The 25296-nt window shown below is 40.2% G+C and overlaps 1 protein-coding gene across 2 annotated transcripts; it reads right to left on the bottom strand.

Moving 5' to 3' along the window:
• Positions 1-154: 154 nt before the first annotated feature.
• LOC113496932 (lysine-specific demethylase 6A) lies at positions 155-25218 on the bottom strand. Of its 2 annotated transcripts, XM_026876331.1 has the most exons (12): positions 24998-25218; positions 24325-24430; positions 23808-23916; positions 19653-19761; positions 6399-6706; positions 6053-6278; positions 5680-5937; positions 5374-5569; positions 5099-5158; positions 4870-4984; positions 3120-3270; positions 155-3038 (listed from the first exon to the last, which is right to left on the bottom strand). In XM_026876331.1, the coding sequence occupies exons 1-12, from the start codon at positions 25060-25062 to the stop codon at positions 1514-1516; spliced, it is 3228 nt and encodes a 1075-aa protein (XP_026732132.1). In that variant the 5' UTR covers positions 25063-25218; the 3' UTR covers positions 155-1513. The 2 variants fall into 2 exon arrangements, with proteins under 2 accessions (XP_026732132.1, XP_026732133.1); XM_026876332.1 differs by lacking the exons at positions 19653-19761; positions 23808-23916; positions 24325-24430; positions 24998-25218 and adding an exon at positions 18352-18646.
• Between the last annotated feature and the right edge of the window lie 78 nt (positions 25219-25296).

Genomic DNA, 25296 nt, shown 5'->3' with positions numbered 1-25296 from the left:
GTCAAGCAATACTGGCATAACTTACTAATCATTCCCCAAATAAAGGTGGACTCGGATACTACCTGGTGGAAACGGTCCGCCTAAACTTCATCTTCAATTATAGAGTAGAGTGACGAGAGTCTAAAGGTTCGAGATTGAAACAAAACAAATTTAATCGTACTTAAATTTCTTTATTACAAATGTAATTTACAGTATAAACAGTAAGGTCATACATGGCAGTGGTGTTATTATTTAGATACTTATAAATATTTCGGCATCGCTATACATAATCTGACCAACACATCCCTTTCATCATTCTTTACTCACCTCTGACACTTAAAAAATGAATACACTTGACATTAGAATGTCACTAACACATCAATAAAACTTCCAAGTAAACAACAAACAGACAAGTGTCAGAGGTGAGCCGTCCAGCTTTACTGCCAACCCTGAGCTTACTTGCCTAATCCATCCTAACTTTACATCAATCCAAGAAACAATTTTGTTAATTATGCTTAATTTTAATACAGTCCAATTCATGAAATTATAAGTCAACTTGCTAGCTAAATAAAATTAATTTAAACTTCAGATCCCAAATTTGTCAATTTATTTAAGAAATTTCGAAACAATATCGCTCAATTGATCGTTCCATTTCCATTTGTCTACACAAGTACATTTAAACATTCTTTGGGACATCGCAGCACTATTCTTCAGACCCTGCTAAAACGTAGGGTCTCCATCCGTGCAATTTTACTTAACACTACTATTTGCTAAGACTGTCTATAAAATGAAACTAAGGTCCACAGTACGTTAAAATAAATAAATATGCCTCTATACAAAAATAACACATTTATGTGATGGTGAACACGTGAGCACATGAGACCCAGCGGGCTGCGAGCGGCCGCTCTCTACTCCTGCGAACATTGCTAGCTACTCGTCTACGCTTATCGTTAACACGCCGTCGAGGCCGCCCGCTCCGCTGATAACATTATACGTACATTCTATTACTTCGGTAAGTCGTCGCCGACAATTGACTTCTTATATCAAATATCTCGCACAATTACAAAAGTGATCGAGGAGCGTGTAAACTGTATAAGTTTCCGTAATATAAAATTACATTTATCACCAAAATATTTTCATTAATTTCAATCACTCAACAACTTTAAATTCAGGCGCATCTTAGTAAAAATAGATTAAACGTGCATATGATACAATTTATCTTGGTCAACAATGACGAAGTCGTCAACAATTACCATAAATCATCGGAACTAGCTAGCATCTAATACTGTGAGAAAACTGTGGAAGGCCAATCGAGTACGGACACCCGACCCGAAATATTCTAGCTTATAGGACGCCATCTCTCATTCGCACCGAAACATAACCTCGATATATAAAACATCACCTCATACATAAACCAAAATATCATACACTCGCACACAAAATAAATACATGTACGCCGTCGCTACTCGGATCGCTTGCGACAAGACTCGGAGAAGTGAACGAGGAGCCAGAACCAGAGGCCGGCGCCGCGCGCTCAGTCGGGCACCGGCAGCAGCGCGGGCGGCAGCGCGGCCGGCGTCGGGCGGTGCAGGGAGAACGCGTCCAGCACCTGCGCCAGCTCGTCCATGTGGTGCTCCTCCAGGCACAGGAAGCCGGCCAGCGTGGGGCTGGCGCGGCGCGCGCACGCCAGGCAGTGCACCACGTGGCGCCGCTCGTGCTCGCGCACCAGCAGCGCGTGCCACACCTCGCGCTCGCACGCGCCGCAGTAGTGCGACGCCTCGCCGCGCGCGCGCCCGTGGAAGCGCACGGGCACGCCGCGCGCGCGCACGGCCTGCAGCGTGCCCGCCGCCGCGCGCAGCGTCTGCATCAGGCACGTGCGCATGGCGCGGTGCAGGCGCGGGTCCGACACGCGGATGTTGCGCGCCAGGTTCCACGTCAGGTGCACCATAGGTACGATGGATTTGAAGTTCTGCACCTTGTTCCACTCGTAGCGTTCTAACGCCAGCGAATATTGACGCGCCGTCAGCGGTCCGACGTTCCAGGCTATGTTGTTGCACCAACCCGTGGCTTGGACCCAATGCACGCAGCCGGCATTCACCCACACGAGATCTCCTGGTCGCTGCGTGAAGCGGTATACAGGAACACCGTGCGCGCGCAACTCTTCTGGGTCAGGCCACCAAGAGCCATGTAAGTACGATAGCCCATGCCTCTCACACAGATCACGCACGCCTCCCCAGTAAGCGTCTGGCACACCGAACCATTCGCAGTCGCCGGGCCCGATGTTGATATTGATCGAGCAAAAGTTGTTGTTTTCTTGATGCCCTGGTGTACGGCTACCAGGCACTTTCATGTAAAGTTGCACTGTATTCATGCCAAGAATCACATGACCGACATGTGATAACATATTTGCGGCTGAGGCGACACGTGCAAATGCAGGAAGCTTTTGTAATTCTGTCAATTGTGGTCGCCACTTGCGCTCATCTGAGAGATCTACGTTGGTGCCGAACCGAAGCATCCGGGCGGCTCGGCGTCGCTTGACGGGTCCCGAGCCGGACTCGCGGCCGTCAGAGTCCGATAGCGCGCCGCCGCCGGCCGCCGTGGCCGCGCCACCTCGCTCGCGCTCCTCTCGTAGCGACTCTTGGAACGAGCCGGCCTGGTACTGCGCGTACTTGCGCACCGTAGTGTGAGAGCGGTGCGAGGCGCATGCCCACACCCGCCTTCGACCGGTGGGGTCCCAGTTCTCGTCTGCGGACTGCATCAGCTGAGTGCGAACCTCCACGGCATGATCAGGCCACGCTTCAACGAGGGTCTTGGTAGAGAACAAGCCGAGGTCGAGCTTGAGAGCGGCGGTCAGTCCTCGAACCACGGCGATGGGATGTTTGAGACAGAAGTCCTGGAGTTGCGGCGAGAAGGCATCGCGCTTGGACTCGACGTAGACGAATGGCGCAGGCGGCGCCAGCTGCTCGGCCGAGAGGCGCGGCGGAGGCACGGCGGGCGGTTCGGGAGGGCCGCAGCCGTCGCCCAACACTGACCACGCTGTTGGAGGGCCAGCGTTTTCCCTGAAACAGTAGCGATGCGTTAGAATTCAGCTACAATCAACCATAAATGAAGAAAGCATTATAATGTATGACGATACTTACTTGCAAGCATCCAGTATGTTTTTGGAACTCATGCCGATGTGGAAGGTAACGGGTTTGAGCGGGTCGGTCTTGAGGGGCTCCAGCTTCACGACAGGTTGTCGGCATCCCAGCACAGCCTCGTTGTTACTACTTGCACTAATGGTATTATCGGCTGAAAGAAAACATTCCAAGTGAACGGTTGTTCCAAGAAAAACAAAGCTGTTGCTAAGCTAGCCAGTCTCGCATATAACGTGAAAATCGTAATGAGTTTCAATAGTCGTTAAATCCAGCTATCATAAAAGACCGCATGTAATTAAAGGTCTGATAAAATTATGAATTAAATTGCTGGAAAGTAATTACTTAGCAGTGTACCTATGCTACTACGAATTGTTATTCATGGCTTAATTGTCAAACGAAACCACTTGGATTCACAAAGACGCCGAAAATCGATATCACGCTTAACTATCATAAAATATACAATACTTTATACTGTAAATAATTTTATCATATGAATAGTTATGGCTTTCAACTTTGACTTACTTACACGTTTTATTCTTCATATTAGATCGAAATAATATCTCAATTATTCACAATCCGACTGTCTGACATTGACAGTGATAATTATTTTAAAATGATTCAGTTTGTGTAACGAGTTTGACACATTTATAAGTATTTATTACTGTTACATTCAAATCAATTCTAAATTACGAGAATAAATCTGATATTTTTCCCTATCTTCCATAGCTTTTCTGTATTATTTTTACTCATAAAGCAAACCAATTTTCCTTGAACGAAACAAGAGTATTTATTTTTACTACTTTCCTTAGTCATGTATCATATTTGCTACCGTAAAAGCTAACAATATCCACGTATGGTTATTTTAATATTAGCTTCACGTTCTTGTACATCCTCATTCTCGGTAATAAAATTTATATAGTTACGGTAAAATGAATGTTGTTTAACTGGAAACCGACCGCGATATTGTAGGGAACTTTGTGGACCCTCACAAGAATTTATTTTATAATACTGTGTTTGAAATATTCGTTTAGATGTTTGCCCTTAAAATTAATAAATATTTATATCTATTGAACAGAGAACAACATTATTCGAAAATGTTTAGAAAACAACAGTATAACTTTCTCAATGCTTTGACAACGCGACAAGGAACCTTTGATTCAAATTAACCGGTTTCATCGATGACCCTTCAAATGCACGACTAAATGTACCTTTGCCAAATGTAAATCGTGAATTTCGTTATAAATTTTAAATTTCAAGTCCATATACATAAGTACACAGACTTATGTTTAAGTCGTATTCCGTTTAGCTCTGAAATGTATTACTAAAAAACGAAAGTTCTAACACACTTGTTTTCTATTTTAAGAAAAAAGAGCATTATGTTCGCCGCGCATGAAGCATAGATGTTTTGAAAGGATAACAAAGGCCTGCTTAATCATACGTAAGGCGACCTGAGCCTTTTGTAAAATGGCATATTTCGCACGGCTTTGTGCAAGGAACGTTCGGCCATCGCATTATATTCATTTTCTCGCGTAATAGCAAGCATAATATAACATAATGGGAGCTTTTGAGAGAGAATTAAGGTGAAAAAGGTAAAAAAACGGATTTGTAAGGTTTTTGAGCCGACTAGTCTTAGATTTCTAAAGTTCTTGTTCAGCTTTATGTCGAGTTAATGGGTTCAAAATTGAAGTAAAGTATATTTTAGTCTATATTTACAGATGTGGAGCGGAATAAAGTGAATAAAAGAAATACTTACTGCTAACAGGCTCCTTCTTGACCTCCGGCTGGGTATCGGAGAATCTCTTGAGCAGATCTTCAGCGAGCGACTCAGCATTGTCGCCGCCGGTCGCGTTACCTTCGCTTTTCGTCACCTGTTAAACAAAACTATATTAATAAACTCTGCAATTGTATGACCATTTGTAACCCTAACAACATATTCTAAAACCTGCCGCCGTTATGAGGGGATTAAAATTAAGAGTACAAACCGCACGCGCTCTCGCTGCCTGAGCTTGACGATACTGCGACAGTAGCTGCTGCATCAAAGCCTGAAAAAGAATATTTCGATCGTTACTACACTTCCGTAGTACGACAGAACAATATTAAAGCATTTTAAACAAAAAATTCGCAACAAAATGGTAACTTTATATAGGATTATGAGTATTATTGTTTTTACTCTACAAACTGTATCGCGTGCGCATCGGGGTTGTGATTCGGGAATCAGCGTTGACTAGAAACAAGAAGATTTCTATGAGTTTAGTACTTGTTGTTGCGGCGATAAGTTGTTAGAGTTCTTCTGTAAGTACTGTAGGGTCTGCAGCTGGTGTTGCGTGAGCGGCGGCGGCTCATCCGGCCGCTTGCCCGGGTACGGTGGCGGCGCGGCCTTGGGCGCCCGGGACGACATCTCCGCAGATATGGGCAGGTTCCACGCTTCCTCAATCGAAGGCAATTGGCGACGCCTGCGATACATAGTAGATTGTTTAAAATTTAATGAAACAGGTGGTTTTAAACACTATCATATCACAGCTCATTCATTCACAATAATATAAATGTACGTTAATACACTTACTTTCCGGTAACAGAAGGCATAGGCGCGTGTGCAAGATGTGCTCTCAGGAAAGCTAGTCTCTGCCTTAGCGCCGAGTGGGACGCAGTAGCGGCTGCCCCTCCGTTAGTATAACATGCAAATGCGTCTCGAGGCATCTGACAACTTTCGTATAAACTGCCCAGGTTGGTCCACGCCGCGGAATGACCCTTGTCCAATTGCACCGCGCATATGTATGCCTGTAGCGCGTCCATCGGTTGGTTTTGTTGTTGATAAAGCACTCTGTGATAGAAACAAAGACTTATTATGCGAGTCGAAGGTAAACAAAGAGCCAGTGGTACGATATTTGAACCGAAAGATTTGTACGTTGTACAAATACATAGTACAATAATCTCACCCAATAGAGCACCAGGTGTCAGCGTTTCCTTCCGATTTCTCTACCGAGTTTCTATACGCTATAAAGGCATCGTGAACTTTTCCTTGTGCCGCAAAACACCGTCCGAGTAGGTACAAGCCAGCGCCGGAGTCGGGCTCGGCGGCGACTGCGCGCTGCAGGCACCAAATAGCTGCACGCGCGCGACCCGCCGGCTCCCCCAGAGACACGCAACGATGGTAAAGCCATCCTATAAGATTAATTTCACTAAAGATATGTCATTTACACAACTACCTTCGTGTTTTAATTATTATATTCCATTTTTTTTAAAGTTTTACAGTATCTAATACGGGAGAACATGGCTTCTCACCTAATTGTCTGCACACGTCTGCTTTGAGTGTAGACGACAACTGTGGCTCTTTCAATAGTCTTTCATAGGCATCTCTGGCAGATTTCCTCAAGCTCCGTGCTTCAAGTAGGTGCGCGGCGTGGAAGCTGAGCTCGAGGCGCGTGAAGGTGGCGTCCTGGTGCGGCGCGAGGCGCGCGCGCCTGAAGTGCACGGCGGCGATGGACCAGTGCCGGCGCGCCTTGAACATCAGCGCCAGCCGCAGGTGCGCGTCCGCCGCGCGAGTGAACCCCGGCGACACGTACAGAGCCATTTGCAACGCCTTTGTCGCCCTGCCGATACAAACGTTAACGATACCCTGCCATAAACATTATGACACAACACAAACTGTTTTATTGTCGACGTGTATTGTTTAGCAGAATCCTGTCAACTTACAGAACAAAAGATTGCGAGCAATAAAATAAATTGGTCACATTCAAAAATCCCTTCAGACTACAGAGGCCTTTGTACTCTGCCGTCCGACTAGAAAACAATGTCAAAGTTACAGGCTGAACTTGACTGGCGTACAAGGTCAGACGAGTAGTAAATAATAGTATAAAGAACGAGTACAGTTATCATAACAATTCTGCGTAGGTATCAACCATGTCTATAAAACGCAACGCAAGCTTAAATTTTCCCTTTTTTTACAAACCTTCAAAGGTCTTTAGAAAAGTTTTGTAGTGAACGGATGAATCAACAATAGAGGCCTGTTCCTTAAATCTATTCGCCGAATAACAAAGAGTTCTTTTTGCTTTTGTAATATTTCATTCAATTTCTGTACTATGGATTCCATGAAAAGGTTGATCGAAGTACTCGCAATAAGATAACTATCGAATCGATCCTCTTACATTTACTTGGAAAGTACAATTCCATTAAAAAATGTAAGCGAAAAAGTGTTTTAGGAACTAAATAAGTAAAGAATGCGGCTAAGAAAAAACGCCGCGTAAGATACAACCACGGAATTGAACTATAATATCCGTAAGGTTATTGAGGAGCGCATCACCGGAGCGTAACGTCACCGATGCGGCCGCGAGGTCGATGACCGTCTGAGGCTCGGTCGTGCAATCGATCGGACGATGCAACACAACGTCTAGACAGCGATCGTCGTCCGAATCCGATGCCTATAACGCCTTTATTTAGATGACCTCCGCTGACATTTGAGAGCCGAAACAAAGGAGCGAGACAGGTGCCGTCGGTGTTCACCCCGATGCCGACGACTAAAATTAAATGACGATTATACGCACACACACACATATCCGTCAAAGCGGCGGGCCATAGAGCTTTCACCGTTCGTGTCGCCGCAAGCGATGCTCGACATACATAATAATATTATATTCCACATAACTTCTTATTCACATTCATTGTTCCTCGAAATTAGTTATGATTGCCAGCAGTCACGCGACCCTCTAAAGTTACACCTTTTTACTTTAAATGTACTCTCATAACTTTGATCATTGTAAAGTCGTTATGAACTTAAAACAAAAGAGGTTTTTTCTTCATTACAATAATATTGTTCGGTGAAAGTAAGTTAGTAATATTGTTGATATTGTTCTGTAAGCTATTGTTTCATAATGCAAAATCTCTCGAAAAAACAAGACTCGAATTCCTTGAATTACGTTCTAAAAAATTCATAACTCCAGTTTTTATAAACAGTGATTTGGGTATAGAGAGAATAAACGATAAACCCTGGTTTTAACTCTAACATATTTCTGAAGATCGATGCTTATGGACGGAAATAAAAATGTTAATTAAAAGTATACAATACATTAACATTCTATCAATGGACATTTACGTTAGTATTTCTTTAAACAATAGCGTGTGCTCGAAGTAGTAAATGTCCCTGTATATAGTATAGATAAGGCATTGTATAACAGGGCAGCGAGCAACGTGCCCCTATACCAAGATAACGCATGGTCTTTGTGCGATATCACCGACTAGGTTTATGGTTCACAACTTCACACCCACCCACGCTCTACGATAATGTGACATGTATACGACTGCTTTGATAACACTATTGATCAAAATATATATTTAGCGCATTGATACGCTGGAAGCCACACGCTGTATCAGTTACCATCGCACATATTTATATGAATGTAACATTAAATAACCGTACTTACAAAATTGAAATACAACTGTATTTCTATCAAAGAACTGATCGACGCCCACTAACAGTGACTAACAAAAACAACACAATTTAATTTACTTCAGTCAACTTTTTAATAATATTATGTACCAAACTCGTTTAGACTGAAATCCTACATTTTACATGTGAAGGTAAATATCCTAAGTAAACGACGGGATCGATTTTAATCCGGTTCGCTACCTGCCCGGGCCCAACCTTGGGCATTATCAGTTCACTCAGGTAAGGGCATTGTTACATACAGAGTTTCAAATAAAATTCCTTCATTCAAATGAAATTTTAATTGACTGAATCGCCAAACATCTTTTAAAAACGTTTATTGTTACGGTTTTAGTGATGCTGTAAACATTTGAAGATAAAAAGTAAGCGCAGGTAAAGTTGGTATAGTTCGGTGGCATGTTTCTATTCCTGCACAATTATAAAAGTAAATGAAAACACCAGGAAGCGCTAGGAATGTGTGTTGAGTGTCGGCGGTCGGGGCGAGGCGCTCGGTGTTTGGCGACGCGACGCGACGAGAACAGCGGGCAATGCTCAGGCGGGTGTGCTGGCGTGCGCGGGGAGAGGACACTGCCATGAGGCAGCTTGGCTTGACCTAGTTCTGCACACTCGCGGCGGCTCAAGGACGGATCGACCGCTATTTATAGAGTTCATTCGTCGGTCGTCATAGCACTCACTTTACATAACTGAAGTAAGCAGTTCGCTAGGTGCGACACGTGATCTGGCACATAATGGACTCTTAATACTTTCCCACGGACTACCGAGCTCGGGGAACATACGCACAATAATAACACTATTAACGGCGGGATGTTCAAGATTCAATAGGCACACGTCGAGCCGGCTGAGAAATAAGGTCAAAGTCATACACTTGTGCTATTACTGCTACAGGAAATGATCAATTATGAGTGCAAAAAGACTAAGACAACGGTTAGTATCATACACTCCATTGAGGCGGCATTTACTAAGCGATATGAATGAAACTGTGATCCATATAATTGTAGTGTTATTAACTTATTTATTGCTACATTGGTTACTGTGTACTAGATTATAATCTAGACCATTCTGGACTGGAGTCGAACATATTTACAGGAAGTTTTACGTTTGTATTGGCTTGAAGTAAATCCTAATTAAGAACCGTACGATTATACTGCAATTTATAAACTAATCGATAAACCTATTATTGTACTAGAGTAGTTACCGTGACCAAGTGACGCAATCACGTGATGCATTCATTATTATGAACGTACAATTCACCTGACTGTACTCATTGCATCACGGCCTTGGCTCCACGGCAACAGAATGCAATACAAACTGCATTTGTGTGCACTATAAACTAGATAGATAGTACATAGCGAAGGTCTTACGTTGTACGTGACTGTGTAACATAGCATTACCGGCTTATATTACAGCGAATATTATACTATTTTACATAGCAGATGTACCGTCATGAATATGCATAGGTAAAATCAGGTAGGTTACTGCCACACCCTTATAGTCACCAATTGTTCGACAGGCAACACAAATAACTTGCACATATGGCCCAAGATTTTGTACAGCTGTCAAGCCAGACTGAGATACGCATCTTACTTCACAGGATGTCTTTAAAATAAATTGTTAATAAAGCACTCTGTGATTTAAACTTCCGATGTTTACTTGTTGTTATTTATGTAGTTAACAGTATTGCGTTGCTGTGAAGGTGTTCATGAAGCCAGCTAAGGCCAGAGCTTAGCCAGGAAGGAAGCATACGTGACGCCATGCACATGATTGATAATGAACGAGGGCTCGTTTATCGTCGGCGTCATGCTATGACCCACTTTTATCCCATTCGATAGCACTTATACACATTCGGTAGGTAACCTACTCACAAATGATCTCAGGAACACGATATTTCAGATATGTGCCGGCTATTTTCAGCGCGCAATTCACTATACAGAATTGAAATGGAGTGCTCATAAAGTTGAGGCAATTCTATTTTACTCTAAGGCCAAATGAAAATTTGGGTCATATTTAAATTACAAATAACACGAACAGGAACGACTGAAGACTAGCTCTAAATAACAACGAGAACATTGCGAATCAGATATTCAAAAAGGAAAAATGTATATCGAAGCTTCAAATATCAATTCCTTCAAGTACCGGATGACGAAATAAGGTTGAGTACTTCTCGATAACAACAACTGATATTAATGCCGGTATTATCGGTTTTCAATGCTAAACCACAAACCTAGCATGGCAATATCGTACAGATAGAGATAAGCATTCTATACTTTGCTACTATGGCAAGGAGTTGGCAGTTAGAGGTTGTCCTTACGGTACCTACCTCATACCGGCAGTAGTATCAATATTGTTGTATTATAGCGCAATTTATATTCATACGAGCACACATGACTACTATTTATCTGCAAGTATTGTAATTTGTGACTACTTCGAACGACACGACGCATTAGCTAGTTAAAACAATGGTAATTTGCGTGTACTGAATTATATTAAAAATGTACTTTATAATTTATGTTTCACTTAATATGTTAATGTTTTAAGTATGATTATATTTTCTTTAAGCGTTCGCTTGAATATTAAAATAATCATCTATGTTATTAAGCGTACTACAAGTACTAAATTACTTGATTAGGCTTTACCATTGTATAACTAAGATTGGTATTCAGATAGTATAAGGCAACATATTTATAAACAGAGGAATGAAGTGACATGTGAGTCGACGCGGAAGTGGCCCGGCTCCTATCCACAGCTGCACATCGCGAGCGAGATGCACACATAGACATGCAGGTACCAAGCGCTCGATAAACTGCACTCTGCACATCCATGTTGCCCACACAATCAGATGTTCGTTCCCGGCCCAGCAGAATTATGCGACTTCATTACCGAACCGGTTCGCCTCGACTTCCCAACTCGATTTATTTTATTCGCACATGTTGTTAATACATAATAATGCTAAATGATATACGATAGCACTTGCTACTTAATCTACTTAAGTAGAACATAATTTATATTACAAACAATTGAAAAAGCAGCGTAATAAAAATCATTTGCTTGGTATTAAGTAACTTCCGTCGTTTAATAATGAACTGTTATAAAAGTACCACCCGGTATAATATTTTAAAACTTGATTTTGATGCGCACTCACAAACATGCAAAGCGAGCGTCCCCTAATATAAAAAGAACTGAACATTCTGCACTATTATTACATTACAAACGGCGGAGTGCCCTTGATAACTACCCCATACGATTCACACAGTTCACAAGTGTTCTAACAAGTACAATACTTATTTACATGCAGCAGAAATAAAACTGTGCCCCATCCCTAACATACGATTTAGAAGGGTTCAACCCTTTGAGAACTAAATTTTTTAGGCTTATAGGCGACGTCATAGTTTTGTCGGACAAAAGCGAGGGCAGTAGCACATACGTGCGATGTGGATTTGGTGCAACACGCACGCCGTGCATTAGATGACGAGCCCTCCCTAGCCGGCTCGTAGGAGCAGGGGGAACATTGGTGATCGTCCAATAGTGACGTAACACAATCTCGCAAGCTCGTAGCCCTTTCGAATGTTACCTTTTTGCGGTCACCGGCCGCTTTCTAATTCTAATGCCCATTGTGCGTACAAAGTGACAGCTAAATTGTAAGTACAGATCGACATCCGTGAGAATAGCTCGGCTTCTCGATAATTATGAGTGCTCGTATGCGTGTGAGCGGAACATGTTATTTCCAAGGCAGGTATATGCTAATATACACTACATTTCTAAAGAAAACCGTCAACATATAAAGTCACTAGATCACACTTAATATGTCGTTACATCATCAGCATAGATGCACACTGCACAGGAAGAATACAAAAATAAAAAGCTATCAAAGACTTTTGAACAGAAGCAGCCAAAAACCATACATTGAACAGGTTTTATAACAGACATAGGAATATAAATATTTTAGCTAAAATTATTCTGCATAGCAACAGAGTTATTCATCGTAGTGTGTAGTAACACGCGCAGTGGAGGATGTTATCCGCAAACCACTAGAAACGCCCCTCTTCCCTACTAACTGATCTCGAGCGGTTTTTGTGTCACTCGGCTAGATATTGGGTGCCTACATTTTTCATACCCCTAAGTAAGATAAGGGTTGCTCACAATAAAAAAAACATCTATTTTATTTTTTGGATGATTTTTTTTGTTTTCCTTTTTTTATAATGTGGCATTAAAAATACTTACAACTAGAAATAATTTATTAGGCAAAACAGCGTTTGCTTGGTCAGCTTGTCATTTTATAAATGAACATAACAAATAAGCTTCTATAAAAAAGTAAAAAACAATTGAAATGTTCTTCTCACGATCAAAAGTTAATATTGATGTCTTTTACAGATAGAACAGGAAATAGGTACCTGTATACATGTTAATTTACTGTGCGTCTTGGAAATAAGCGCTACAAACAATTCAACCTTAGAAATAGGTTTAAATATAGAGGCCACGTATATCATTATTACACCTAAACTCTTTGGTACTAAGTCACTGGAGTATGTACTAAGTCTCATGTTGACGTTAATAAACCCAATTCACAGTTGTTATCTCTACACAATATGCCAAGTGTGAAGTACGCAAGTAATTTACGTAATGCACGTTGGTTCGCGCGAATAATCATTTGTTATCTACGTGATCGACATATTTAGTGTCAGCCGGCTCTACACGGCTTTACTTGGTAAAACCATAACATTGTAAATTACCAAGAATTTACTGTAGGAGATACTCCGAACGTTTGTTGAATAAGTTTTGATAACATCTATTCAAATATTTTAGAGGCATTAGAATATTAATGGATTAACGCGGCCGAGGTGCTCGAATGACTAAGAAACAAAAATAAAAAATGTATTAAAAAATAGAACAGCGGGCTATATAAAGTATGCAGTGTATTTAAAACGTTGTGTTACATCACTGCACCATATTAGTCAGTAAGCAGTGGTATTATAAACAAAAAGCTCGGTGATGCTTGCTCAGCGGCGGCCTTGCTCCGCGTGACGTTACGCGGCCCGCCCGATGCTGTGACGTGTTGTGATGTGACGTATGACTTTTTTCGCGGAAATTCCATCGCGGACATCGCTCGCAGAGATTGCGATTACATGCGGACCTAGCAATACAACGCGAGTAGGTACGACGAATGTTGTAATATTTATTATACAAATTATCCTGAATTTTATGAAAGTCATGGCTATTGTACGAAGTACGAACATGAATTGTTATTTTTTCTTCGTGATTAAATATTATTTGAATACAAAAAGAACTGAATATTTCAGCAAGCGTTCTAATAGTTTGTAGCTTTTTTATGGAATAGTTTCAAGTTTCATTGTATTATTTTGTAGATTGTTTTAAAAATGTATGTAGTGAGTGTTTTTGTGTGTTATTTTCTAAATAAGTTTCGTTTCTTCTTATTTAAAGCATATTGAAATATGTAGAAGTTTCGTGCGAAACATTTATATAATACAATAACTTATTCAGTTCTAAACAAATACGGACAGAGAGTGAAATAGGTATGAATATATATATCTCTTTATTTTGCACGTGCATAGCTCCGAATTCCAGTGTACACATAGAATCTAGGACAGGCAGCTTGACACAGTTCATGCCCTGCGTGGGTGGTTGCCCTACAGATGTGGGCGGGTCAACTTACGTAACTTAAACAAAGCCGAAGGGCACCCGCTTGCCACAGAGCCTTTCGCAACGGCCGCCCTACGACTATTGTACAAGAATTATGAACGTTTTGACATCCAGCTCACAAGATTAACGAGCTCTTGCCTCAGTTGTAACATGTTAGCCGTAGTGTTCAGTGGAACCACTGGTGATATAGGAAGTTACGAATGTTGGTGGGTGGTGACGGGGTCATTGACAGGGCGAAGGCGGGTGGCGCGGTCGGCGCGGATGCAGCGAGTGCACCGAGCGAGTTCCGGTGCACTACGCACCAGGTATAAATAGCAATCCGTTAGTGTCGACGACCGCGCGCCGTCATCACTGCATTCGCCCTGCTCTTAACTCTGAGCCGTGACCTAGATTAAAAAAATATACACTTAATCGTTAGGTCACGGGAGTCACGGGAGAAGGGCGTCTCACGGTCGGGCTTAAATCGAAAACTCGTTCCCACCGCAGAGGTATGAGGGCCGGGTGTCGAACTGGCGAGGCTAAGAGCCTCGGGCCGGGCGGCCGACTCGGCCCGGATAGGAATGGGTCGGGGGGGTGGCTAATAATGCATACGGTTTTCGGCAACTCGATAGAAGCAGCTCGACGATGTCGGTGCGCGCGCGGCCCCTCGCAAGTTGTGCCCTCCCTGTGCGTGAAAGGGCCGTGCGTACGTGACGCGGCGCACGACGCGGGGCGAAGGGCGAGGAGCTTGCTCCCCGCCCGCACATCTCTAAATACAGCTTAGATGCACTATTAGGCTAGGGTCGGAGACCGCGTTCTCTACTGCGCACCTAATACTTGTTAGTCCTGTTGCGAGCTCTACTATACGCCCGTACCCACGTATAACCATAGTATATGCATGTACCGCTATTTTCGTAGAGTTACTTCACATTATACCACTAGCTAACATGAGAAACACTGTCAAATTCCGGTTTCTCCGCTATGCTGTTGCTAAGTGGCATTCAACAAACCACACTATTCTCCCATCACAATATTGTGTACCAATAATAACCCAGTTACTTGATGTAATCATTTTCATGTGGTTTCCGATATTTGAGTTTCCAAACTATTTGTATTTACTTTGTTTTAGAGGTAGGTACTTTGTATAAGTAACTTGGTACAAATTTATTGCTTAGATAAAGTTAATAAATGTTAAATCACCTAAGTGGAATAAAATATAACTAAGAGTAATAATTAAGAAGTTTAGATAAAACGATACCTAGCTCTAGTCAAATTACTTTTTCAGTTAATAATTGATTTAACTAGTACCATGCCATGCAAAGCAAGCAAGAGACTTGGGTTGCATAACAACGAAATATGTATGATTGTCTAAAACTGTTTATTGTGAGTGCCATCAACCTATGCCCTGTACACGCAGCGCGCCCCTGCTCGGCTGCGTGCAACTGGCCCTAATAAGACTTCCTCTTCGCTGTAACTATCCTACGTATTTATTAAGCCCGCATAAATTGTCTAATTTACCTGGCATAGGTTTCTAAACATACTCGGGCTACGGAAATTTTTGTTCGAGTTGTTACACGACAGGATACGGTCCCAACACTCTTCACTGCCGCTGAAGCTTGCCAGTAGGCAACGGTGAAATTAACTACCGAATGCAATTACTGTGCAAACTAGCGAGCGAGCTCACATGACGGGAAATTTTATCGCTTTCTACACCGTCTGTTTATTTACTACGAAATACGTAGTAAAACGCCCAACAACATTATCAGTACCAGGTTATGCCGACACATGCAACGCAACAAGCAGCGCGAGTTCATCAGTGTAACATGCTTTGATGTTTCTTTTACAAATTATACAACTTATAATTGTTTAACGTAGTAAGAGCATAATTCTTACCATAAATTTATCTATATAAACTACGAAACACGTGGTTATTGCCATGCGAATGATCATACTATAAGAATGCGGCAACTTGCGACAATGCGAACAAAAACGGGCAAATAAAACGTAAAACTCGCTTGACAATGTATTGGATGTAGCTGATAGGAATAATCATGAGTAGCTAAACAATATAATAACTAGTTCAAGGAGCAGCTGATGTGGAGACAGGTGCGGCGGCAGCCGGCAGGCACCTGCGCCGCACGCGCCACCGCAAGCTGCTCCAACAATTACATGACATTCATTACTACATCACAGTCAATACTAAACGACCTGACATTATCTAGCTACACCAGCACGACTGACATTACCTAGCGAGCACCTGACTGCCATACCTTACATAATGTCATGAATTATTTACACACTCAGCAGGAATGAATATACCTTATTGCTTACTTCCAGAAGTTTACCAATAATTCTCAAGTAGGTTATATTCCAAGTGCGTCTTTGATAGTGTAATATAAGTAAGTACATTGTTATGATACGCAATATCTAAACTGCGTCGATTTATAAATTATTGGAGCATTTCGAAATATCCACAAGAATAATGTATGATAATGTGTCTCAGAAAAACAACTGACTTAATTCTGTTACAAATTCGATGGCGACGTTGTTCAAAAGTAAGTCATGCATTGATATCTTGGATGAACTGTGTGGTATTTATGATGTGTTGGTTTAGGTTACATTAAAATGGTTTTTAAAATCAGCAAAGTCGCTTCCGGGGTATACCTGTACAAAAAAGGACTAGGCAAGCATATCAGCGAACAAGTTTAGCAAACGGGCCTAGCAAGTCTAGTTGGAGGACTTCGGAGAGCGGAATACCGTTACTGGAAGCGGTTAGCGGCGTTGCGTAGATAATGCGCGACCGGACCGGTTCGCAACTGATAGCCAATATGATTCGTGATAACTATTATCGTAAGAAACACTGATCACTGATACACGTACGCCTATAATCTCGAGATAACATCATATTTAATATTTACGTCATTTTTACATCATCCAAATGATAAGTGCGTGTGTAAAATTTTAGTTTTAGGTAATGTTGTAAGTCGTAATAAATATTTCAATTTATTTTATTACTTAGTTCTGTCAGTTCTGTTACCATTTAGTCCAATTATCGGTAAAGTTAATTTCAAAATCCATAAGCAGTTGTTTTATTATTGTTTTATGAGTTTAGCATTGAATTTTATATGTACATCAATAAATTATAAGGATAAAATGGAATTCGCTGTATTTTCCATGTGGTAATAGTGACAATTCATTATAATTAGTCATTCGCATAGAGGAACTGTTGAAATTTGTTAGTTCCTCGAGCGGAACAAAGCGTGGAGCGGGTTTTCCTAGATAAGTACCATAGGTACGAGTCCAGTTCGGTCTTTACCTCATTAAATTTCTGAGTAGCGTCGCTACTACCGGTCCATTGACCAATGACGCAATACAAAAGTGCGCGAATTCAACCCGATATATGTATTATCGGTCATGACTCACTGAAGTCGTGCAAATCATATCATTGTAAAACTAGGCAATTTAGTCTTACTCATCAGATGATTACGTGCCTTTGGTGACGACAAATCGAAGGTATCCTGTATCCATCATCGAACCATTATAAATCAATCTTAGAAAAACTTCTGTAGGTTTAATATTGAATCAATTCTCCGAAGTAGAGATCATAATTGGATAATGGATATAGATGAAACTTAAGTTAATTAGTGATTGATGGTTGTTGCCGTTGTTGGGTATGCAAACAATGAGTTAGCAATGGGTTGGTCGCGGTACTGGGGAGGTGAGGCGAAGCATCGCATGCGGCTCTGTTGCGGCCACACTCCACCGACCTACATTTTATGCGGTGCGGCGGTACACTCATTATTTACTAGCCTTAGCAACGCACGCACTGACTACCCTCGCATTTTATTTACCTTCAAGATTTCTTTTCATTAACACGACTGATATCTCGATGAATGGGGAGAATTGCCCCGAACAGCTACCTGCGAAAACACTATAAAAAACATGCAAAAACCATTCAAACGAACAAAAACGCGACCTCTCGACGGGACCAGGCCCGGAGTCGACGTCGTTGGTGTCTGCATTTCGGAAACAAAACATAATAGAAAAGAGTCGCGTGCGAACGCGACGCATAGATATAGGCGGCAGGTGGAGAGAAAGAGAGAGAGCCGGCACGAGGGCCGACGTAAACAAACCGCGAGCGGGAGCTTCGGACGTACTTACCATTTTGGGGATCTTCGAATCCGTGGTAACTCGGTGCGGCCGCAGCGGCCCACGTAGTGAAGAGCGGAGACGTCGTCAGCGAGAAAAGCACAAGCACACGGTCACACAGGGTTGTTCAGCACGCACTCGGTACATACGAACACGATACGTCCCGTCCTACACTACGGTCGCGGCCCGCGCCGATGCAGTTTACGTCACCGCATCCCGCTCCCGACTGGCAGTCGGTACGCGGCGCGAGCAAGCGAGCGACGACCTCGCGCTGCAGCGTGCACCGTCCCGCGTCCCGCGCCGCGCTCCGCCACGCCGCCGCGCCCTGCGCCCCTCGCGCACGTACCGCCCGCAGCCCCGCGCCGGCCCTAATGCCGCCCCCCCCGCTCCGCGACCGCGCCCCGCGCCGCTCGTCCTACGTCCGGTGAATCACGAATCACAACACGATGTCGACATGACGGCCCACAGCCAGCTTGCAGTGCTTTTGCTCCGACCACGACCGAAATTATTATTTAAGTCAGATATCTCCGTAGCGAGATGTCCGTCCGGTGTTCACGAAACGAAATACGGAAAGCTCGACTCGTTTACATTCCTATTTACACACGAACATTAAAAGTTTTTTTAGATTATACAAGATATGGTTTCTTTGACGCACATTTGGATGAGTTTATTTATAAAATGTAGAGAATCACAATTAACATTTTAATTGGTCGGAAAGCGGTTACTCGTTTTTTATATCTTATTTCAGACAAGCTTTATAATATCCTCTTAATATGTAATAGCTGTGTTTATAATTACGACCTGGAAGAACTTATTCCGTTAATAATTAAATGATGTGCTCAGTCGCCAAGATTTCGTCACTGGTAGATACGTATTATAAATTTATAAGTAAGCACTTAAATAGATATTAATTATTTGTGAAATTCCATAATGAAGAGAACGTAATTAGGTTATGGTGTATTTTGCGTGACCTGGGTAAATCCTCTTTAACTTCCGTCGCCACAGGGACGACTAAGAGGTTTGCTATCAAACACCCCTTTTGTTTACTGAGGATCAGACCCCCGCAATTTCCGGAACTGTTATGAGATTTACCATAAGACATTTGCCTTATATTTTTCGGAAGTCCTGAGTTTTTTAACTCAGGACATCCGAATAAAACAATAAACATAAATCTGTATTTTGATAATCACTTACAGTTGACAAAATTCTGCAACAATAGACCGCAAAACAGTTTCAAGCTAAAAATAGAGCGCTAAATAACACGTAACATAATCATTTTTTCATAAACAGTAACAATAAATTATCTTACTCACCACTCAAAGGCATTGTAGTGATAATAGCACAGCCCTAATCCGTATAAGAAAAGCGGATCCTTCCAGTTATCAGGCTCCAGGGCGTAGAACTTTTGATACGCCGACATAGCTGCAACAAACAAACATTATGCTTGCTAGTTACTTAAAAAACGATGAATTTCAATTTGAAATTAAAACGGAATAAATACTTGTTACTGTCTATGTCAATTGAAAACAGATCATTAATAACGTTCTTGTGATTGAAGTAGAAAAAGAATCGTGAATTTTTTTACGAAAAAATATTCTTGACATTCAAGGATTACACTTTTACTCGAATAATAATTGTATAAGTATAAATTTTAATATATTGGTACCAGTAATTTACAAATAAATATTCCCTTTTTATAGGGACCGGAAAACTGACCGGGCAAAAATACGTCAATAAATACGGGGAATAACATGACAATTAAATTTATTTCGCGTGCTGTGGTTTAGGGACGAAAACCTATAGACAATATAAAAATTTTGTCCTGCTGTTCATGAGTTTCGGAACACCAGTATATATGTACTTAGGTTCCAACATATTTTTATATGTATGGCACCGCAACCGTATGCCCATTTTTTTGGTTTATTATAATTGAACAATTTTCAACACGCATGGCGTTATTTGTTTAAACTGGTTGAGCAGGAAAATTTACGAAATGAGAAATGTTCTTTTTCTTAAATACAAAAGAAGGAGGTTTTAAAACAGGTGCAGTAATTAGACATATAAACAGTAGTGTTAAAACTATTTCCTAACGAGTAATACCCAAAGTTCCCATACAAAATTACAGGTACATATTACGAAAGGTATTATTTTTTATGTTCCGATGTAGACAAAGACATCTGCCCTTTCTATACTTTAGTTACGTACGCCCCTTTAAGGTGAGCAGCTGACTTATTCACTATCGCCTATTGGGTAAGTCATTATAGTCTACATTACTAAAAGAAAAAAGTATAAATTGCCTTCATAATTTTTTGCTTAAAAGTTCCGTCAGATGCTTTTCGGATTTTAAAGAGATTTGTAGTTATTGTTTCATAAAGTACTATTTAGAGTTTTTTTTCTCCTAAAAGAGATTAAAATTAGTATAGACAACTATTTATGTATCTATAGTAATGCAGGGCAGAAAAACGGGAAGGCTTCGAGGAATCCAAAAGAGAATGAATCCGTGTTATTATGATGATAACGGTACAATGAAATCAATTGCAAACAATACATTCGTAAATCTAGCTACTACAAGTATACTCAGCGACGGTACTTTTCCATTCAAGTCCCACCGACAAAAGTCAGTGCTCTAGTAATGGCGAAAGATAGCAAGTTGAGCTCCAGGCGAAGACAAACTGTCTGCATTATGGCAGAGCACGTTCACAAAAAGTAATAATAACATTTAGACTCATTATATTTGCTACAGGCATAAGACAGGCACATTAAAATAAAGTTACGCTTCCTACGACCTCATGAGTTAAGCATAATAATATGCATACGTTATACGTATGTATCTGCTTTGTAAAGCTAGAAAATCACGGATAGTTAGACAAATAGATCTTTATATGTACACACAAAACGAACATCCCAACACAAGTCAGTACCGCCATCTAGTATCAAATCAATCATCAAATATAAAACACGACAATAACACTATTGTATCAAGGATGAAGAGAATTCATTAAGGACGTGTTGACCAAAACTTCTGACAACCTCTACATTTATAGTCATCAACCGTATTCGATTGGGATTAGATCACCAGACATACTTTTGTGTGACGCATGGGCTTATATTATGCAAATAAATTCTCTGATAAATGTTTTCAAAGTTAATTAAAAGTAAATTATTATCAACCACGTCAAGCAAGTCAGAAAATTTAGAGATTTATTTGCGATTATTTCTTGTAACTAAAGAACCCACTTTAGTTATAAGAAACAATCGCAAATAAGTTTAATCACTGTTCCGATATAAACTTGGATTAAAGTTTTATGTCAACATATTTCGCTTTGAGATCTCAATTTCTAAGAAAACTTGAAAACTAAATTGAATCTATGTAAAAATGAATAGAATGTGTATGGTTTCAGTCACACAATTAAAGCCCCTGTTACCCTAACTACGAATTTCGTTGCTACGGGCTGGCAATGAACTTTCCGTAAACACTTAATTCTCGTAGAAGCAAGCCCTACAAATTACGCTACAACTCGTAACGTAGAGTACAAATCAGGAAAAGTTACGTCAAAAACTGCAAGTTCTCGTAGAAATAAGGGCAAGGTCAGTGTACTATTCATTTTCACCCTATAAAGATTTCTTTGCAAATAGTCCGCGTGGAACTTTACCTTGAATGTTTCATTTTATATATTTTTCCAAGAAGTCCGGGTTTCTTAGACGAAAAGTGTTTGGATTTTTTTTAACAACAGATTAAACATTCTCTTTCTGCCGTTTTAGCCGCGTTGTTAAATATTATATTTGCAGGCTTGTTTGCTTTTTTTAAGGTTATGAATTGGGGATTTTATTTAAAAAAGAATAATTAAATATCCCCAACAATAGATATAAAAACAACTATAGTCATGGACTACTTACCCGTGTATCATAGGCAGCTAGAATCTACGATTTTATAGAGTTAAACCAAGTAAATCTAAGCCAAGTAGAAAGTACATATTTATTTCCTATAAATCCAGTCGTAATTTGCATCGCGACAGCCAATCTATTCGATTTACGGAGTCAAGCCAACTACGCTAAGACATGCAGTACGAAATCCCCTACTTGAATATCCTATAATATATCCTGGGACAACTCACACACGGTTATCTGATCCCAAGCTAAGCAGAGCTTGTGTTATGGTAACCAGACAACTGATAAACTTACTTATATATTTCTAAATACATACATATTATAGATAAATTACACCCAGACACCAGAACAAATGATCATGCTCATCACACAACATTTGTGGCTGGGCGGGAATCGAACCCGGTATAGCAGTCAGGGTCACTAACCACTAGACCAACAGGCCCCGTATTCTTGAAATATTCGTGGCTTCTGGAATAAAAGTATGTAGCTAGACGCTGCGAAATGGTTGCGTGGTGAGTGGTGACAGGTGATATTAAATATACAGTTATAATTCTAATTTTGGAAAACTGTATAAAATTGTTTAGTAGATTGCGCGTGTTATTATTGTTTTGGAGAAAATACAAAATAAATTGTTCTACGACTAGAATTTATTTCGATTTCCATTTCTAATAGATGAGTTCTTTGTGAAGGTGATGGACTAAACAGTACATAGAAGTTTAAACGATACACTTGTTTAAACGTCTATGTATCATTTATAAATATGACCTTAATTACGTAGTAATAGATTGATTCTGTATAATTTCCATAACCAAATATCTTCTACTATAAATTGTTCCAATTACCTATAGCGTCTGGCGCCATCTAGTGTTGAATAGCGGAATTATAGTTTTATATTCTTTCTAGAACGCGCGCTTGCGTCGGAGTTCAACCAGGAATACTTTTGAAATTCTGGAGTTTTAGGATTTTGTATATAAGTAGTACAAATAGTACGCTGCTTGCATAATACTACGAGTTTAAAGACTAGCCTAAGGTTTTTGCTAATACTAATATAGATGGAATAGAGTAAAAGGAATTGAATCGCCATTTACCTACAGAATTATTAGGAAATGTTGGACTCGAATTTTCAAGTAATTAATAATGTTCTTCTGCAGTGATCACTTTGAGTACTTGTTTAAAGTACCTACAGGTTTTATACTTGTTTTAGGTAACACAGAATAGTTATGTCCTCTCACTTAACTGTACAGTAAGTAAGTTTTGTGAACTAATTAGATTTATGAAATTATACACAATGCAGAATTGGATATCTGCACCACAAAAATAAATATTAATAGTTTTGAACCTCAATGAGTTGGTTGCTGTAGATTATGTTTATTACAGATTTTTTTTTCGAAATTGATTTTCTTGAAAAAAAATACTAGCTGTTTTGGATGACACAAATGCTTGTCCTACAATGGGATCAAACCAGCGACACGTCGCGCACAGAGGATTTAGCGTGGTGACCTACTCAGCTGTCTATGCATCCAGCAAGCTTTTTTGTTTTATGTGGGGCAGTAGTAACTACTATAGTAAAAATATCCAACCTTTAGCATAATCTTCGAGGAGGAGGTGAAAGTGGCCCAGTTTGCAGTAAGTTTTAGGATCTATGCATATGTCTCGTCTGGCTCCAGGTGAGCATGCCCGTTCTTCTTCCTGTTAATGAAAAATGTTGTTCAAAATGTGCAAAATAGCTTTAAAAGTAAGCTCCACAATGCTCATGCAAAAAATAAAAGTGATAAATTATTTTTCTTTAGACATTAAGAGTGAAATAAAACATTTTATACTTATTATAAAAAAGTTGTAATTGATCATTAAGTAAAATAAATAAATTAAAAATGAAAAAAAAAAGATAGAGATGAAAACCAAAACATCTATCAAATTTTGTTTTCTTTTCATGTTTGTTATAGACACAAAATTTTAAGTATCTCAATATTGTAGCTTGTTAGATGAATTCTAATGACAGATGGACAGGTAACAGAATCTTATTACTTTCATTCAAACTTTGCCTAAGATTATTATTACAGAGCATAAGATATTTCTGAAAAAAAGTAATAATATTACCTTGACTTGAACAAGCATCCCTTCAAGATACTTGACTGCCTTGAGCACCAAAGCCCGAGTCCTGCCATGTTCAGTTCCCCGTAACTTCAAGAAACCAAACTGCCGACTGAAATGATTAATGAAAAAGATCAACAAAGTGATTTAGGAATTCTTTTACAAAGTATTTAGGCTGTATTGAATGTTTATAGGAGCCTCTAAAGTTTGTTGTTTCGATTTAAACAAAGAGTTGTAAAAAGGCATATATGAATGATTAATTGTTAGAAATTAACAGTTATATATAACTATACTATATATATATGGAAATGCTACAATCGATCAAAAGTACCGGAATACTATGTAATTTTCAAACTTAGAACTATCCAGGGAGAAAATGAATTTAACCAAAGTACAAGTACTTAAAGTGGTGAGAATTTTTTTAATTACACTTTTTTATTGTTAGTTTACGTCATTGTCGGCAATAATGGGAAGCAAAATGAGTAAATTGTCAAAAACTACTGTAAAAAACCAAGTTGTTGTCAGCTTAATTTGAACGTAGTATTTGTTGATGTTCTTAACGTTAGTAACTATGTGATGAGCCAAATATTTTTTTTTTATTTTTTTTGTGATTAAAGAAAATAACTTAATGATCGTAATAGAAACAAAACACAACTAATAAAGTTTTAATTTTGCGTACCTGTCAAGTTCCGACAAAACTTGCAACTCCTGAGAGGTTAGATGCAACTCTTCTTTTTCATCCATTTTCACAAGATATCTTGCCGGAATCTAAAGGAACGGTACTAATTAAGGTTTTATTACATATTTCTGTATTAAGATTAACAATAATTGGAAATAATATCACGCAAACAAGGCGCGGTTATATACCAACTAGGGACGCGACACGTCAAACGACTCAAACGTCATTTATTAAATTCGATACCAAGTTCTCGCCAACCAAAAATATCGAATTTAATTTCAAATCTTTGAAAGATTGAA

This window comes from Trichoplusia ni, chromosome 8 (assembly GCF_003590095.1).
Source record: "Trichoplusia ni isolate ovarian cell line Hi5 chromosome 8, tn1, whole genome shotgun sequence".
In the NCBI taxonomy this organism is placed as follows: domain Eukaryota; kingdom Metazoa; phylum Arthropoda; class Insecta; order Lepidoptera; family Noctuidae; genus Trichoplusia; species Trichoplusia ni.
The sequence above is the reverse complement of the archived record's forward strand: the minus strand, read 5'-3'. Positions and strand labels throughout refer to the sequence as shown.

Excerpts from the sequence above, each read along its gene's own strand:
- LOC113496932 (XM_026876331.1), bottom strand. The coding sequence starts at position 25,062 with ATGGATGAAAAAGAAGAGTTGCATCTAACCTCTCAGGAGTTGCAAGTT. Across the intron at positions 3,271-4,869 it reads CAAGAAGGAGCCTGTTAGCA|CCGATAATACCATTAGTGCA; the intron begins GTAAGTATTTCT and ends GTTTTCTTTCAG. Across the intron at positions 3,039-3,119 it reads AACATACTGGATGCTTGCAA|GGAAAACGCTGGCCCTCCAA; the intron begins GTAAGTATCGTC and ends CTACTGTTTCAG.